General features: G+C 41.1%; 1 protein-coding gene across 2 annotated transcripts in view; it reads right to left on the bottom strand.

Annotated features, from left to right (window-relative positions):
- The window catches only part of STX8 (syntaxin 8), a 1,246,356-nt gene extending 1,233,744 nt beyond the window's left edge, over positions 1-12,612 (bottom strand). For both annotated transcript variants that reach the window (XM_086930625.1, XM_086930626.1), the window contains exon 1: positions 12,486-12,612. In XM_086930625.1, the coding sequence (XP_086786751.1) occupies positions 12,486-12,502 (17 nt within the window). In that variant the 5' untranslated portion in view covers positions 12,503-12,612. The remainder of the gene's footprint in view (positions 1-12,485) is intronic.
- Between the last annotated feature and the right edge of the window lie 6,214 nt (positions 12,613-18,826).

The following is an 18,826-nucleotide window of genomic DNA, read 5'->3' as shown; positions in this document are numbered from 1 at the left end:
CCTGGAGAGGGTCCCAGTTGAGGGGCACAATGCCAAACATCTTGTGGACCTGCCAGTTGGACAACCACACAGGGTACCATTATTAAACCTCATCAGCGAAATAATGGCCGAGGATTTGCTACTGGATCTCACAGTCACACTCCTGGGCCACCCAGGTACAATAGAATATATCCGCTATACATTCCAATGGGGAAGCTCATATCACACTTTCTACTGGCAGGGAGACCAACATTGGTCCTGTTTTGGAAGCAGGAATCCTCACTACCTTTGGGGCTGTGGTAGTCCAAGGGCTGTGGTAGTCCAAGGTCGGGCATATCTATACCTTCGAGAACTGACTCACCAGCCATCAGGTCAGATAAGATGCATCACTTCAAGAAGATGTAGACATCCTTTAAGATATACAATAAGAGTCAACTGGGGTGGTTGGGTATGGGGGGAGCACATATGCTACACTTGGCGGGGAAAGGATGGCTGAATAGGGTGCAGAGTTCTTTTTTTAACCCCTCTCCCCTAACTGGAGTCCATATGAATGTAGAATATAAGGTTGCTTACAATGACCATGGTAATGACACTTCGAGCAGAAAAGGAAACCAACTATAAGATTATTATTATTATTATTATAGGCACTTGTTAAGCGCGCAGCTACCCCCAAAGGGGTGTCCCGGCACTGACTGCCCTGTAGACTAGTGTTATGGTGAGACAAATCGAAGCAGCAACAAAGCCAAGTTGATTTAAGGAAGTCTTTATTCCTGAATGTATGTGGACAGCATACGGTGAAGTCTGGTGACTGTTCCATACCTCAACAGCAACTGTCGGGATCTGGAACACTCACCACGGAACGTTCAAAAGAGCATTCAACAACCTACAACATAGCACATCGCTATGTGAGCCTTTCGAACAAATAAATAAACAGTATAATACATAACATGTTTTCCTCCTTAACATATCATGACTAAATTCCCCCCAAAATTACATCCTGGTTTACAAAAATATACCCCATAACAAACCCAAACCCAACCAAAATTCAAAACATAAATACATATACCATCATGAGATGTCATCACCCCAAAGTAAGGTCCTGCAACTTTTTATATTCACCACATCTTCTACTCGAAAATTCAACTCTCTCACACAGTTTAAAGTACCCTATCTTTCTTTACTTTTTTCCTGGACTTCCTTCGCTCTGTGACATACCTCACTAAACCTTTCTTCCACAACTGTTTTATCTAAAACCCAGTTGGATTACAATTTAGACAAGGAATGCCTACCCCCACAGCAGTAAGGGGACACTCTAGTTGAAGAATGTAGCTCCACAACTTGTCTTTTTTTTCCCAGTGAATTTCTAGGGTGTTTCTAATGCAAATTAATGTTTTATTACCATACCTAACTAGGCCTACCTGTGCTACACAAGTCCTGGGTCCCCCACCGAGCACAGCCTGAGGCCAGGCCCTGCACGCAGCAGGCAGCCAACCCCCCACCATAGAGGCCTTTGGCTGTGTCCAACACAAAGTTGGTCGCAGGGCCTGGCCTTAAACCATGCCCTGTGCCCAGCTCCATATGGGTGGGCAAAACCCTGTTAATGGCCAGCTCTTATGGTCTTGCAGCAATCCAAGGCCACTTTTTTCCCATGCCACAACGGTACCGTTGTACTACCACAAAATTACGCAGGGGAGCTGCGTTGAGCCTAGCAGTAGCTGCACCGTGAAAACAAATATATCTTTTTACTCTGACCTCTCCACCATAAAGACCAGGGTAACAGAATACCCCTACCCTGCCCCTTATTGCTTATGTTGTCACTTATTTTTGATGACGGTGCAACCAAGTCATAAAATGATAACCGCAACTTTCTCTTCATGTTGCGGCTAGCCAATCATAACACATATTTTGAACTCGTGGTGCCAAAGTACTCCACGGTAGAACAGCAGTAGTATCCCTTAACTAGATGTCTGTACATTTCTAACTTTAATTTCACAAACATAACTGAGCAGATTTACATTTAATCAGTCTTTCTGGATCAAGATCTAGCTTTCAGTCAAATTTGGTGTAATTCTGTTCAGCCATTTTGACTGTAACTGTGTCTATCTAAAGCTCCTATGGGAAAGTGTTTTGGGATGCCCTCCCTTTTTCTCAGCCTTAGACTGACATATGACCCTGAAACTTTCCAGGCAGAAGGGGATGTGAAAAACCAGTTTTTTTGGGAGAGTTTTATGAAGGTTCATCAAACGGTGCCAAAGTTATTAGTAAATCTAAAAAATAAATTTCCTATGGATGCCTGGGTCATCACTTGAAATATATATAAAAAAATCCGCTCGCTCATTATGGCGAGCCAGATTTAATCAAGATGAGCTATTTTTAGGGCATACTTGCCCTTTCTGGTGAGTAGAAAGACAAACTGACTTTTGACCTTCTGTTTCTGAAAGCAGAGCAAATGTGACAAGATAACAAGATTTAAAAGGCATTTTTATTGCTCACAAACTGTATGAGCAATAAAGATGCATTTAAATCTTGTTATCTTGTCACTTTTGCTCAGCTTTCAGAGACAGAGGTCAAGTACATTACAGTTAGTTCAAGTAGATTTTTCAAGTTACTAGACCTGCAGGTCTACTAACATTTTGATGATTTTTCGAGCCCTAAAAGAAAAACACAGGCCTAAGCTGTCTACAGTAGCAGAATAAAGAGCAAAGAATGGTGTGGGGGTGGGGAGAAAAGATGGAAGCTGAAACAAGGTTTAGTAGAATAGAGAAATATACATAGTAAACACAGCAGAATGGAAAGTTACAGTGTACACCACAGCCATGTACACATCTGAGAAAATATGGTGATACGAGGTGAACCAAAAGAACAAGATAAGCAGGTGGCTAAGCTACAGAACACTAGACATGTAGGGAATTGAAGGCTTCAAAGCATGAGACAGTCAAGGGCAGCGGTGGACTTGAGTCACATTCCATAGACTTGCGGTTAGATGTTTTTGCAGAAACTGTTTTTTGCTGAAATGATAAAAGATCATGATATGCTTGAGCAAACACTTGATTAGATATGCTAATGCCTGTTAAATTGAAAGTATGGGTTAGGTTTTCGGTTCTAAGGAGCTGACTGACCTCCCATGCGTATTTTATAAACTCTATGCTATATTGCCAAATGAAGTCATGCAGTGTTTTTTACTTTCGCTCTGCAACATTTGGTGTCGCCAGCCAGGAGTTAATCTCAAGTTTCCCAGACTGTGGCCGAGGGAGATGCTGCCTTCCCTGAATTGAATAGATTACTTACTGCACAGATATATCAAGTAAGCAGACACTGAGTGTTAATAATAATAAGTCTGCCTATTTAAGAAGGGCGGTAAGGATCCCAGGTCGCCGTCTACAGGGGGAAGGAAAGTTCACACTGTGTACCTTAAAATTCCAATTGCATGATTCTTTGGTATTCATAGTATGGAAATACATATAAGAGGTTTTTATCTGTCCTTTTTAGGTCGAAGCCTGCGTTGCAGCGCATGCGCTGCTGCAGTAAAAGAGATATTGTGATCAGGGGATTTCAGTACGGCGTGAAGCCACGCCCCTTTTTTCCATTGGCAGGCCTCTCGAAACGGAGGCCTGCCATTGGAAAAAGCTCCTGTTTAGCAGATTTGTCTGCTCTGGATACCGCCTCTCGAGGACTCCATGACCTGCCTTACGGTAGCACGACAATATATCTTGAAATATTGCCTTGGCAACCATGAGGCAGGTCAGGGAGTCCTGGAGGGGCGGGATTCAGTATCCTGTTCCCACCCCGTTTTTTTTTTTTTCATTTGTGCCGTCATTCCTGAGCGTTCCTCGGCGGTGGAGGAGGTAGGGGAGAAACGGTGCTTGTGTTACTTTATGTTAGAATCTCCTCCCTACCCTCTTAATACCGCTCTTCATTATTGTATTCCTGGAAAGCGCCCGAGACTCCCCTTAAAATCGTATCTCAGGCCAATACTTGGGGCTGAAGGACGGGTAGTCTGCCAACCGCATTAGGAAAGCGGACATTTAGGGTTCATTGAAAATATAAAATGAGAGTTTGGAAAACCAATCTAGATAGAGTAAAATCAGACCAGGGACCTGCTCATGATTCCTGAAATGGTGAGCCAATGATTACGAAGCTAGGAGTATGTAGCCAATATGCGTCAAGGCTCGTGGAAAGGCGTACCTAACCAATGGGATGGCTGAAGACACGTAGCGAATGAAGTGTCACTAAGAGTGGTCACGGCGTCTCCAGCCAATGAGCTGTTCATCTGATGGAAGCTGGGTGTGCCCGTCCGCCTGGTGTAAGGGAAGCTCTCAGAGCCTTACGTGCGGCAGAAATTGGCTGTGAATTATCCGAGGGTATAAAACGTGACTGCTGCGGCCAGCAGTGCGAGGTGAGGAGTAGGGGGCTGCCAAGGTGGTGTGGAGGCGTATACGCTCTGCGTTGGTAGTAGTAGTCGCCATTTGCAGGTGCCAAAAGAGCACCCTCGTACCCCCTTCCATGAGAACTAGTGCGAGTGACATCCCGGATGGGAGGGTACTTAGCCAGATAATTATAAGCCCTAAATTGCCGCTTCAGGCTTCATGGGAAGTGACTTTAGCTAAACTTGAGTTTTCAGTGATTGGCATTTGGAGTCTGACAATGTTTCTCCTAAGGTTGTCAAGTGTGTTTTCAGACAGCATTATATGACCAGTTTTGTTTATGAAGATAAAAATAAATTATTCTCTGTAAAAGTACCATTCGTTTGCTTCTAATGCATTTCCCCGCTGAAAGACAACACAAATCATTTCGTATTTGTTGCCTATATATTTTCTATTTGTGATTAAATATTTACTCCTAATTCTTCATAGCGTATTGGCCTTTGTTTGGGGTCTTAATTCTTTAAACGTTTCATACGAACAAATGTGAGTTGATAGTTTTTGAACATATTTTAAGAGGCTTGGCTAGTCTAAATTCTGTAATTATGCATGTTTTGTTACTTAGTCTTTGGTACATTTAATAGATAAATCAGTTGCATGATTTTTTCCTGAGTTTAGTTGTGTAGCAGGCCCCGCATGAGATAATCCGTGGCATTAACTCCTATTTTTACTTGGTTAAAAGTTTAGATTCTCTAGCTGATAGCGGAATGGGCAAACAAAAGCTCTCCAAGTGATAAGTGATGCGAGGGAGACGCCGGTTCTTTTTCAAACGGGTTCTGGTTTAAAGGCGGGACCTTACACTTATGTGGAGAAGTGTGGCTCACTGGTTAGAGGAGGCAGACCTGGAAGCAGAGGTCAGCCTGGGACCAGGGTTCAATTCCCGGCTCGGCGGGGTCTTGAGTCCTAAAATATCCATGGACTTGACAATTCTCGCTCCAGTGCCTACTCGATTCACGGGTTCACACTCTGCGACTCCGAGGTCCTATGTCAAAACTATAGTGTATATTATTCCAATGCACAGAGTCGATCAGGGATATAGGAACTACACTACAGTCTTTGATTATGCCAACCGGACTACACCACTTCAGACCACTCTAAAAGAGTCCTACATCAATGGAAACAAAATAAACGGATGCAAAAGAAAGTAATCATAAATGCTTCAGTGTTAGGTGCACCGGACTACAGCAAACAATTCTACCTCTACTGTCATTGTTATGGACTGACAATGATGGCCATACTGACTCAAAAGACATCCATGGGACACAAACCAATTGCCTACTACAATGGGCTGCAAGATCCCGTTATGAAAGGTTACTACCCATGTGAGCAAGCACTGGCTACTACACGTTTGCAGTCCAGAAATGCTCCACCATAGTGATAGGATCACCTTTAACACTGTATGTAGGGCAAGAAATATTTGGTATCTTACAAGAGGCAAGCGCACCCTTACAACTCACAGGGCATCAGGGTATTAAGTAGTAGCATCGGTGCAAGAGGTTCGCTGTCATACAGTTAATCCACCAACATTCTGTGAACACCCGGTTTCTGACTATGAACAAGTACATTGTTGTGCTAATAACATACCAGATAAAGGAAGTAAAGTGGGAGACAACCCCATCCCAGGGAGCATGTTGCTTTTTGTTGATGGGTACTCTTTCATAGATCAGGAAACTGGGATCAGACATTCAGGAGCAGCAGTTGTAAAAACTGAACAGCAGGGATTATCTGATACATTACAAATTATAAGCTAGATGCCATCAACTTCTCATTTTTCAGCATAGGCTGCAGAATTAGTGGCAATCATTGAAGCATTGCAGCGAGCTGAGGGATTAGAGGTCACCATTTATTCAGATTCAGCAGACATCACCACCACTGTACATTCTAGCATTCACAGATGGGAATGGAGGGGATTTCTTACATCTGATGAGTCCCTAGTGATGCATAAAGATTTATTAGCAGTTAATAAAAGCTCTAACACTTCCATCTAAAGTAACAGCTATAAAGTGTGCAGTGCACATCAATCAGCAAGGGGTAATGCTCTGGTATATTGTGTAGCAAAAGAAGCAGCTTAAGCATGCCCAAATTATAATGAATATGATGAACAGAGACAGCAAAAGTTGCATCTGATTTTCAAGAATAATCACTACCTCATGAAGGGGACGGGACGGAATTACAAACGGACACAAGATTGAAGTTGATTTTGAAGAGACTGACAGCCCTGACGAAGTCGTGGGTTATCCCAAACAGCGACGAAACAAGCATTGGCTCTGTGGGTAAGAATAAAAGAACTGGAATCTAAGAAAACAGAAAATCGACGGAATTTTTGTGACTTTCTTGAATATAAACATAATTAAGTAAGCTTATTTGTAAAATAGAATTGCTAGTGCTTGCGATACAGAATTTTCATAACAGTGATCATTTGATCAGATTTTGGGAGCGGGGTGATTCTCCCTACCTTTAAGCACCGCACTTAGAAACTTTTGAGTGCCACCTCCCTGATCAGATCACTCATTAAATATTAGCTGTACCATTTTGTTTTAACTAAAGACTATTACAGTCAGGCCAACTGATCATTTATTTCTCATTATCTCTGAACTTTTTGAATTTATTTTGGGAGTCTTAAGTTTCCTGATCATATGGGGAGTCTTTTATAATCAATGATAGGAAGTCAAATTTTTTACACATCCATGTATTTTCTGTATACTTTGGATACTTCATAAAGCTATAGATATCATACCAAGCATGCTGTTTTCGGCATAATTTTGAAGTGGTTTTTCAAAAAACTTGGGTGAGTTGAGTGATCCGTTCGCGACATGAGGTGATCAAGTCCCTTACACAGGAGTGTGCATGGAATCTTGCGATTCAAACTTGTCAATCCTTGCTTCACCTTTGGTCAAAAAAGTAGTAAGGGGATATACATAAAGAGGCTGCAAAAATAATAGGACCATTTTTACATAATTACCTGACCGATTAAACCCCAAAAAATCATTAACTCCCGATTCTGATCTAGTAAGATTTTAATATCTCACCTTTTTAGGTCTTACCTACGTAGCGCGCATGGGCTGCATAGGAGAGTACCTTTTGGAATCAATCAGCTTTTTTGGCTAAAATGTGCACGTTTGCATTGCTTTGTATTGGAAAGCGTGCAAGTTTGGCATTTCCCTTGCGGGAGCGAGCTTTGGGGACATCTGTTTGTAATTATCTTGCAAACAGATGGTGCCCCTGCTCGCTCCCGCAAGGGAAACGCTGTGTGTGTCTGGGATGCAGGCCATGTAAATTGCCTTTGAATTGGATGCCACACTGCAGGCTCCCTGGAAGCAGTAATAAGTTTTTTTAGTCAGCAAGAATCAAATGCCTTATTTAGTCAAATACTTTGAATAAATATGTTATGTCAGTTGTCATTTAATTTAACTCTGAGGCAGAATTTCTTTTTATAAACAATATCACCACCGGAGTCAATCTTCCTCGAATACGTTGTTAAAAATAGTTTTTAATAAAAGACATATTGTTACTTCCCGTTTTGTCATTTGCTGGTTTTAACTGCTTTTTTTGCAGTCTTGTGAAATCTTAAAAAACGAGTTGGCAGAAAAAATAGTATTAAAATATGTGTAAATCTGGATGTGCACTCCCTCTTCTCGCACCAAGACTATATAACTGCAGGGGAAGCTCAGATGACATCACTGGCCTTCTGCTGAGGGGGCAATGTGGCGAAAAAGTTCCAACTTGGATATGTTTCACGGGCAGCTGTTGCACACAGCCTGTAAACTAAAAGCGATGGAGAGTGAGGGAAAGCCTGGAATCAATGACCCGTTCCCCCTCCCCTCCCCCATGCAGGAGTGGCCAAGCAACCCAACAGAGAACAATAACAGACTTGAGCGGAAACAATATGGTGCCTGATGGACTCACTGCCTGACAAATAGGCGGCTCCTTAAACTTCAGTGGGCCTGACCGCAAGGCCACTTTACAATACTTCTGACTCTTGTTGAGCTGTGAAGCAGGGACACTTCAGAGCCCCTGGTGTTAGGCATGGGCACAAGTAGGAAGAATGTGTGTGTATGCGTGCTTCCGTGCGCCCCTTTAGTTCAACTCATGGGTTTCGATTCTGGCATAGTAGAAGACGAGACGGGTCTGGCAGCTTATCTGCTTTTAAGATTGCGCTCAGGTTTCACTCAACCTTGAGACAAATGACAACTTATTTTTTTTAGTGTAAGCTCTCCTAACCCTATATTTCTGCTCAACGAGAACGCACCTGTATGTTCTCTATAGGTTTTAATATCAGTTTTTGTTATGTCTCTCCATAATCATAGACATGCATGCCTCATATGCGCCTTCCCTGAATGTTTGTCACTCAAATTGTGCTTCCATCTTATGTACTGCGTTTCTTGAGTTGTATACAGTAAGTCAAAATACCATTTCGCCGCTCAAATAAATAAATACACTTTCAGAACTTTATTTTTACTGTCTTCTTTATTTGCACATTCAGGTGAGTTATATTTCTTCAGTTAAAACTTTTGTGGTTGGCACTTGTGATTAATCTGTTAGGAGGTGCAAAGGGTCTTAAACAATAGTAAAGTTAGATTTTTTCTGTACTTAGGATAGGGCCCCTACCGCCATAGTGCAACTTTCAAGCACATTCCTAGAAGCTTGACGGCACACGTGACTTTGAAATCCATTACTTCAGGAAGTTAGCTTTGCGAGAAAAAAAAAATCAAATTTTAAGGAGTTTCATAGTGTAGAGCCCTGTGGGTGCAGGGATTTTCTTTCCCTTTTAACCAGAGCCACTGGGATGAAGCAGTTCTGCAGCCACAGGTTTTTCTGCATAATTATGGATGTGCCACATATGACACACAATCCATCCTCTGCTAAATAATCTGCAGATTTTAACTCCATACATTTCTAGATCAAATATATCGAAAGTTTCTAAAATCATGGCAACGTGTTCCCGTGCAGTGAAAGGCCCTTTACAAAGGTTTACTGGTCATCGTTCAGATGCTTATCTCTGTATTTGGTTGCTAAACTGGTATTAATGATGGGAAATGTTTGCCCAGACAGTATCACTGGGTGTAAAAACCACACAATAATAACGTAATAATATCAAAAACTGTGACATCTTGCCTCATAATTTGCCTTTTCTTGCTGCATAATTTAGTCAACCTTATCACATAAGTTGGTACTCCCCTGTCACACAATTACAGTGGCCCTGCTTTTAACATTTGTATCTTGCTGGGCTGAGGGTAAGAGTTTTTATGAAGATCAGCCTTGTGTATCTTGGTGGCTGCTAAGACTGCGCTTTTGTATTGCGGTAGCTGGGCACGCACCTATGCAATCTGTGGTATGATAGGCAACTGCTTATGAAAGCCACTCCAAACTCAGTAGCCTGTGAAATAGCTTCAGGAGGGGGGAGCTGAATGGTGAAGTGGTTTAATCTGTTCATGTTACAGATGAAAAGGCAGGTTTAATCTGGGCCCTTCCTATCTCTTCTAGGATTGCCCTCATATGCAATTAGAGCAGTCGATTTTTAACTAGGACACCACTTACAATGTATTGATGAGGTAGCAACAGTAGTGTGGCGTTCTACACAGAAGACAAAGAAAACAAGCATTGGCATAGCCAATAGGTCTCGCCTTTGGGACCTTATAAGTATTTAGTTATCCAGCACAATACCCAATATCCTTTGTGCAACAACATCAAGTGTTGCATGGCTAAACACTTATAAGGTCCCAAAGGCGAGACCTATTGGCTATGATAGGTATGAGCAAGACAGTCATCATGGTTTGCCAGTACTGTCCTTTTCCAATAGCAAAGTTTCTCAGCCATCTTAAGTATGCATGATACTTAGATGGAGCCAGTTTTTAAGCAGCTTCTACTGCAGCAGGTAAAAGAACAGAGGTACAGAAGATAGCCTGGCACAGGATCACACAGTTTTGGTCATGAGAAAGCCTGGCATGGCCACCGGGTCGCCCTCTAGCCTCTTGGTGGTGCAATGTAGATCGCTTGCCTGGCATTGGACACTCATCGGTGCAGCAGGGGACACCTTTTCAAGTAAGTGGCCATTGGTCTGTGCTGAGCTTCATCCAACATTCTAGATTTATCGCCATGGCTATTGGAAACATGTAGTTCTGCAGCATCGCTTTTATTTTGCATTATTATGGATTTGTGGCATTTACCAAATAATCCATCACTTGCTGCATAATCTTAGATTTTAACAAAAAAAAATTCTAGTTCAATCACAACAAATGTTACTAAAACCACTGGACATGTGTTTTTGAAAGCCAGAAGGCCCTTTGGAATGGTTGACTGGTCGGCTTCCAGTTGATTGATGCTGTATTTGGGGGCCAAATTGGTACTAATATGTGAAATATTTTCCAAGACAGTGTTACCATGTGCACAATTGACAGAATAATGAGGTAATTTTATCACAAAATTTGCCACATTATGCTGCATAATTTGCCTTTTCTTGCTTTATAATTTAGTCAACCCTGCCGCATAACGTGTTCCTTCTCTGCTGCATAATTTCAATGGCCCTTCTTATAGCTGAAGGCTGGCTGCAGGGAAGGCCCACAGGTGTGCTTTTCTGAAAACTGTCCTGCTGAAATTTAGTGCTGACATTTGCACTGCTGCACATGTGCCCAAACGCTCTTCACACCAACTGATAAGTGCAGAACCGACAATTTGCTTAGCAATACGTGTTACCTGATCACCCTAATTGTAGCATATCTAATGTGAGGGTTTACACGGCTGTCATAATTATTTCAAGTTCATTGAATTGTATTTGAATTGGAAAATATGCTGACCAAACGTTTAATGTGATATAGACTATGAAATAACATTATGCCCCTAATTTAAGAATAATGACTGGCAGAGAATGGGATCTGACACTTAACTTCTGATGATTTTCCAGCTATAAAACAATGTTGTACTGAATAAGCAGCTACCTATGCCATTATCATATGAAATCTCTTTATTGAGGTCATAACCACAATTTTACAATTGCTGTATTAACCTTTCTTGCCCAGCGGTCTCTTGACGCTAAATAACAGATGTTTATTGTTACCCAACTCAACTGTACTCATTTTATCGACCTCAGATGGATGAAAGGCTGAGTGGACCCACCGGGACTTGAACCTGTGACCATGAGGTCGAACACAGGCGCCTGTAGTGGATGCATGTGTTCACTGAACCACCAGACCCGGCATTTGCCACATAATCCACTGTCCGTTCCATATTATGCAGATGTTATCAGGAGACCAGATTTTGAAAAACAAAAACTGGGACATTTCACAAAAATGTAATGACTATAATTTTACATCAACTCAGGGGGCACAAAATGACAGCGGTCATCAGTACAAAACCACATACAACGACGCACTAAAAAAATAAAGTGCAGTTTTAAACCCCGTATCTTACCACTAAGTTAAACTGCTTACTGATACGAGCTGCTAATTAGTCCTGCTTTGGTACACATAAATATGTTCCATAGATGCTTCCACTGCTTTCAGTCGACCCTCTGAAAACCAAGAAATGACCCAAATTTGCCAAAATCTGCGGGACAGCTGGTGACAAATAGAGAACTGTACTCCCAAATCCAGGTCGCCTGGTCTCCCTGAGATTTTACCACAAAAAATGTTTGCTTTGTAGCTAGAACAGATAAAAAGTTACTAACAGCGTGCTGCTGTGCACAGGCTGAATGGTTATATTTCTGTTGCTAATTGCTGTATTTTGGTGTAAAACCGATAGTAAGGAGATAAAACGTTGCCTAAATATTCTTAATGTAAGAAAATGCTGAAATAATTAGATAATACTATCACAAAATGTGCGGTATAATGCAGCATCATTTTCATTATCTTTTTACATAATTTAGTCAACCCTGACGCATATTTTGTTTCTTTCCTACAGCAGAATTCCAGTGACTCTGACAATATAGTCTTAGGGAAGTATTGTTAAGGCACTATGGGGGATGTAGTCCCGTGTTAACAAGAGATGAAGCCCTACATGGCGAGTGCCTGACTCCCTACGCAAGCAGTTCTTGCTTTTGACAGCCCATCTCCCCCCTTCACTCCATGGGGTCCCAACCCGTCGCCTTACCAGGGGTCTGGAGCCATGGCACAGCAGTTCCAGTGAGGGTCTCAACAGCTTCGTTTCCCACCAGTAGCATCAGTCGCTTCCTGATTGTATCACGTGACTGAAGACCGGCCTCCTGCGCGTCACATGATACTCTAAGACCACAAGGCAGTCACGTGGAGATGTCTCGTTACATCGCGCATTATTTTAAAACAGGCCTGCTTGTGGCTTAATAGTAATTCCACGAAGAATCATTTTTATTTTTCCTGGCAGCTGTCGCCTCAACAAAGTTTCACTGATGTGCTTCTTTCGTTATTCGTTAGCAATTCATGTAGTTGGAGATCGTTGTTGTGCGTTTTTTTTAATACAAAGCTGAGTCTCGACTGAAATTCTATAGCCCTATTTAAAGCGACGCCACACGCGCTCGAGTACTTACTCTACATAGTGGAAATGCACTATACAAATGCCTTGAGCATATCATAGGGGCGCTGAACTTTCCTAGTGTACGCGTCAGCCATCTTGTAATGGGAAGGACTGACAGTTTCAGCATGATGCTGTCATTTAACAGACCATTAATAGACGTGAAGTTGCAACTTCAAATGTTTCTTAGGAGCTTGTTCTGATATTGTGGCGCACCACCATGTTGCTTCCCTTCAAGGCGATGCATATAGTGTTGCCACCTTTTCATGACCAAATTTCTAAGGACACTGTGTTTTGCACGTATCCGAAGACATTTGTTGGGGAGAGGACGGCCTATAAGTTGTGTAGTTCATTTTTGGATTTCAATTCGAAATCCCACTTCTTTAAAGCAGGGCATTTTAAATGATTCCCTCCTGGATAATCATTGAGAGAAAAAAATAAAAAATGAACAACCCTGGTAAAAATGTAACGAATAGTCAAGATTTAAAACACCAGTATCTATCATGTACCCAATAGTCTCCTACTCCCACAGGCCATGATCCAATGGGGATTTTTAGCCATGGAACTACTTGGATACTAAGGATACTTGACATTCAATCTCAGCTTTTCCACTTCATGTAAATAGGCTGGAAATAGACACTATTTTTAAGTGGGAGTGGGGGAGGGGGGCACCACACAACATTTCCTTGGGAAGGACAGCCTCTTGGCTCTCCATCAGAATCCCTGTCACCCACTCTTTTGTGGTCTAGTGGGGTCAGGGCCGGTCCTAGAACTCGTGGGGCCCCGGGCGAAAGTGAAGATGTGAAGCCCCTCTAATTTGCATGTAACTTCCAGTCAAAGCCGGCATGACTCGCGGGTGGAGAGTCTCACGGGAGAAGGGGAACAGGAAGCAGGCAGCCTCCCTCCCCTCCCCTAAGCCAATCACAATTCTGCAATGGCAGTGTTGTGATTGATGAGGACGCCGACCAGCCAGGCGCCTATGGGGAGGCCATTTTCTCCATGTAGGCTGCATAGAGAAAGGCCAGAGTGTGCATGACTGGTTTGGTCGAACAGTCAGCGCCCTTAGCAGTTTGCAAGGCAGTCCTCCCCTGCCCTAAATCAGACCCGCCCACCCCCAACCAAACACTTCTGCTTTCTCGCAGTGCTAGAAGTAGAAACATAAAACTGTAATGTTAGCATTTTGTGTTTCTGCTTTTGCGAGAAAGTAGTGGGGCAACACTCCTCCGCCCTAGTGGAGGTCCCGCCCTTGGTAACATCACAAGAAGTGACATCACAGAAAGTGACATCGCAGGACTATTGATCTTATTTGGCATCACTGAAGAGACCTAACGTGGATATCAGTAACATGGACAAAAACTAAATATACAAATGAAATAAGTCCATATATCTTAAAACTGTTAAATGGATTACATTTGTCTTATTAGATGGAAAATCTAGGTGCAGGTCTCACAAAGATGTATACTATTTACTCCTCGTTAACTGATTGTTTCCAGATGAGTGCATGATAAACTTTCCAGTTCTGCCTCATAAAGGGGGGATATCCTGTTGAGGTAATGAGGGGCGGGATCATTTAAAATATAAAATTAAACAAGAGAAAACCTCTCACATCCTGCATATAATTGCACATTTCAAAAGGCTCCCTTATTTTTCTGTGCCATTATTGTGCTCCCTTAGGATGACATTAATATTTTGTAATTTGTTTTAACGTAAGTCCTCTTACCAGAATCCCACTCTCCCATGCTAAGATACGTAGGACAATCTTTTTGTGTGTGTGCTCTTTACTCGCCAGAATTATGATAAGTGCAAAAACACAACACATATAGTACAAAATTACAAGACACCATTGCAAAGAAATAAAGATAGTGCATAAACAAAAAAAAGACTTAGACCAACCTAGACCACTGCTATATCATACATTGACTTGAAGGTATGCTACAGATTCAAGAGGTTGTCAAATCAACGTTCTTGATTTGGTGTTAGAACTGTAGGAAGTAGAAGTGGCCAGCTTTAGCGCTGGTGGAGCCCTATGCGACAATGTTGGTGGCCCCAATGACTTGCTCTGCCACGGATTCTCTCACTACCACCCATTAACTGTGCCCCTCAAGTCTCCATAACTACACTCTCTCTAAGATGCATTTAATTTGATTAACAGCACCACTGATACCAGTTTAGAGTGTCAGAGAATTTTATATCACACATTACACAGAGACAATCAATCATACCTGTGTAAATCACTATAGGTATTGTTACATAAGACAAAGGACTAGGAGTCACATGACAATCATACTAGTCGGCAGTATAGTTTAATAGTGATTGATCTGGAGAAACACAAACTCTGAATTTATAACGTAATACCATGGTTGGGGGTTCTCTTTAATTACCAGAATTGATTTCTGTTCAAATGAACCCTTTTTGCAACATTATGTTAATCAAAGACTGGGGAAAAAACATAACAATGTAATTTATACCTTGCAGTTGGTATGCAACTCTTAGTTGACAGGTAATAGCTCATGGTTCTATGCTAGGATTTTGACTTATAAACTGCAAGTAACAATAGGATCTCTCTGACAAAAGCAGTAACCCTCTGGCCTATTTACATTATGTGGACTTAGTGATCTCGATGGTACATGTTTTTTGCAGCAAGCACATTAACCCTCTGCGCTACCTTTCCACAAGTCAAAACTTCCACTTAACAAACCTCCATCTCTCTCTAGGAAGAACATTAATCACCGGAGTTTCATGACATTTTTATATTGCCGAAATTTGCTGGAGGCCAGGAAGGAGGCAGCAAGTGATTTTAGAAACATAATATACTCGCAAACATGACCCAAAGTCAGCACTCAGTGCGATCTCACCATTTGTACTGCCCTGGAGCCTCCCTGCTCAAGGGTCTTGTGACCTCAATAACAGAGTCACTGTTGCTCTAGGGTGTGCTGCTTCGTAGGCCTGCCAAAAGGACTTGTGGTGAGCTTCAATAGGGGTTGTTGTTGTGTTTGCATTCTTATTTGTACTGCTTCTTTAATTGTACATGTTCTTGTTATGTCATTGCTAGAATATGGAATTCTGTATATGTCATTATACTGTGCATCATTTGTAAGGAACTGTTATTCCTGTGATGCTGAATTTACTGGATGCAATGTATTGAGCTCTTCGAGTGATTAAAGGATATAATCTACTTTTCCTGAATCTATCCTCATTTCACTGGCGACGGGATTCGGAGAGCAGAACCTACGTGAGCACGTTAATTCTTTATTGTGCCTATTTTTTTTATTGGAATTTTTGCTCCAGCTTAAAAGATTTTGAATATGAAGGAGTTTAAAACACTCTCTCTACTTTAAGGGAAGAGTTTCTCCGCTGGCGATATTATTTTAATACCGGATAAACATTGGAGTTGGAACAATTGAAATTGTTGGTTGCAGTTCTAGGATTATTGAAGTCGTTTCCTTATTCCTGACGGATAGAGATTCCACAAGGAATTTATTTTTGATTTGACAGTGGTTACGCGATTTATGAAGCATCGTGTTTTGTTAACATCTTGGAATATTACCTTATCAACATTTCCCTGTCAATATAAAGGGAACAACGTTTTGCCTTTGTCCGTTACCAGCTCGCTGCAACATTTCAAAAGTAATTACCTTTTGTTGATTCCATCTCTACGAACTTCTAATTCTTCTTCATTGGAGTTCTTCCTTCTTACCGGAACTGCATTGTGGGTATTTTGCGTGTGACGTAACACACAGCGGCCATCTTTGTAAAACGTGAAGTCATTGAAATTGACTGTTTTCACCAATGATCCTTCGTGTTCAGCAACGATCCTGCAGGCACATCGTTTCCTTGTGTTAACGATCCTTCATTCTTCATGGACCATTCATCGTGCGTTACCATCATCGGTGATTCGCACACATTTCTTCTGTTTTTGTGATTTTTTTTATTTATTATTTTTTTAAACTTTTCTTACACTATAATTCTTACTTTTGTGTGGGATATTTACAGTCTACCATTTTACCTTATTAATTGATGTGTGGGATATTTACAGTCTACCATTTTACCTTATTAACTGATGTGTCCAGTTTTTGTTCAGCTATTTTGAACTATTAAGGTTATTGTCCAGTACATATTCACTAGATTTATCTGAGTTAATTTTGTTACTATGACTCAACCTAACTATAATATTAGTGCACCTCAAGCCTTTTGGGTTTCTGGCAGTGAACCTCCACTTAAATGGTTGGAGTGGAAACCTTATTTCTGCAATTATATTGATGCTTTGGATGAGGATGGAAAAATGTCTCATGCTCAAAAGAAAAGACTCCTTTTACACTCTTTGGGTCCTGTTGGTTTAAAAGTATTTGAAACCATGACTAAACCTTCCTTTCCAGGTGATTTAAATGTTTATATGTTAGCACTTTTGCATTTAGATACTTACTTTGCTCCTAAAGTTTGTATAGGTGTAACAAGATACAAGTTTTTTTTCAAAAAAACAAGCTAAAGATGAAAATATTGATCATTATTTTGCTGACCTGAAGAAATTGTCTTTGGATTGCAAATTTGGTGTTTTACAAGAAGAACTTGTTAGAGACCAAATTGTTATGCATTCTTACAATGCTTCCATACAAGATAGATTGTGGATTAATGGAGATTCTCCATTGGATGATATTCTAGCCATTGCACGCAAAGCGGAAATGTCTGGCAGGTGTGCTAACGTAATCAAACTTGATAATAGTTCTCTCGCTAATGAGGTGGTTAGTAAAGTGAATGCTGTTGAAAGAAAAAAGTTTAATTATAATTCAAAGAACACCATGAGCACTACTAACAGACCATTTTATGCTTACCTTTCCCAAAATTCTTCTAATTCTAGGCTTAAGTGTTATAGATGCAACAGTTTGGATCATTTGGCAGACTTTAAAGGATGTCCTGGCCTAAAATCTAAATGCACTAGTTGCGGTTTGAAAGGTCATTTGACAAAAGCTTGCAATAGGAAAAAGAAAAGTAAAGTGAATTTTGTGAATGACATGGATGAAGAGGAAACTTTTGAGAATGATTTAGAAGACAATTTAGTTATGAACTTACATGACAAGTTAGTTTTGAAAATACGTGATGAAGATGTAGTCAACAAACCAATTTGTTTAATGAATATTGGTGGGGTGGATGTTAAAATCTATGCTGATTCTGGTTCGCCCTATACAATTATTAATGAAGAAATGTGGAGGTCTTCTTTTGTCCAACGTGTGGGTGAGAAATTGTTGCCATCAGATATTCATCCTGAAGGTTATATGGGGGAACCTATTGCTATCCTTGGTTTCTGTTGGTTTATATTTAAATTTAAAGGCAGAGAATGTAGGGGAAAATTATACATTGCCAAGAAAGGGCCACCTGTGTTAGGGTGGTTCGACCAAAAGCAACTACACATTATTCTGGATCCAAACAGCCGTGAACAGGTTTTGGTTTTGGATGATAGTACTACTGTCACCAATGAAATTTTACATACATTTCCAAAGGTTTTTAGCAAAACCTTGGGAAATTTAATTGGTTTTGAGCACAAGATTATAATTAAGGAAGATGCTTGCCCCAAGGTGCATAAATGTAGAAATGTTCCCATTTTAGTGAGAGATGAAGTTAGTAGAGAATTGGACAAGTTAGTATCCACCGATATTATTGAGCCAATTGAAGCAAGCGAATGGGTTTCTCCAATTGTCGTCGCGAGACGTAGCAACGGGAAAATTAGGTTATGTGTAGATTTAAGATATTTAAATAATAACATTGTGGTCGACAAGTTCCCACTCCCTAAGATTAATGAAATGGTGTCTAGTCTTGGCAACGCACGATGGTTCTCGACTATAGACCTATCGTCTGCCTATCACCAGATTTCCCTGTGTCCTGAGTCAATGAAATTTACATCTTTTGTGACACCCTTTGGTTGCTTCCGTTATAAGCGGATGCCTTTCGGT

The sequence above is a fragment of the Lissotriton vulgaris genome, chromosome 7 (assembly GCF_964263255.1).
Source record: "Lissotriton vulgaris chromosome 7, aLisVul1.2, whole genome shotgun sequence".
NCBI classification, from domain to species: domain Eukaryota; kingdom Metazoa; phylum Chordata; class Amphibia; order Caudata; family Salamandridae; genus Lissotriton; species Lissotriton vulgaris.
The sequence above is the reverse complement of the archived record's forward strand: the minus strand, read 5'-3'. Positions and strand labels throughout refer to the sequence as shown.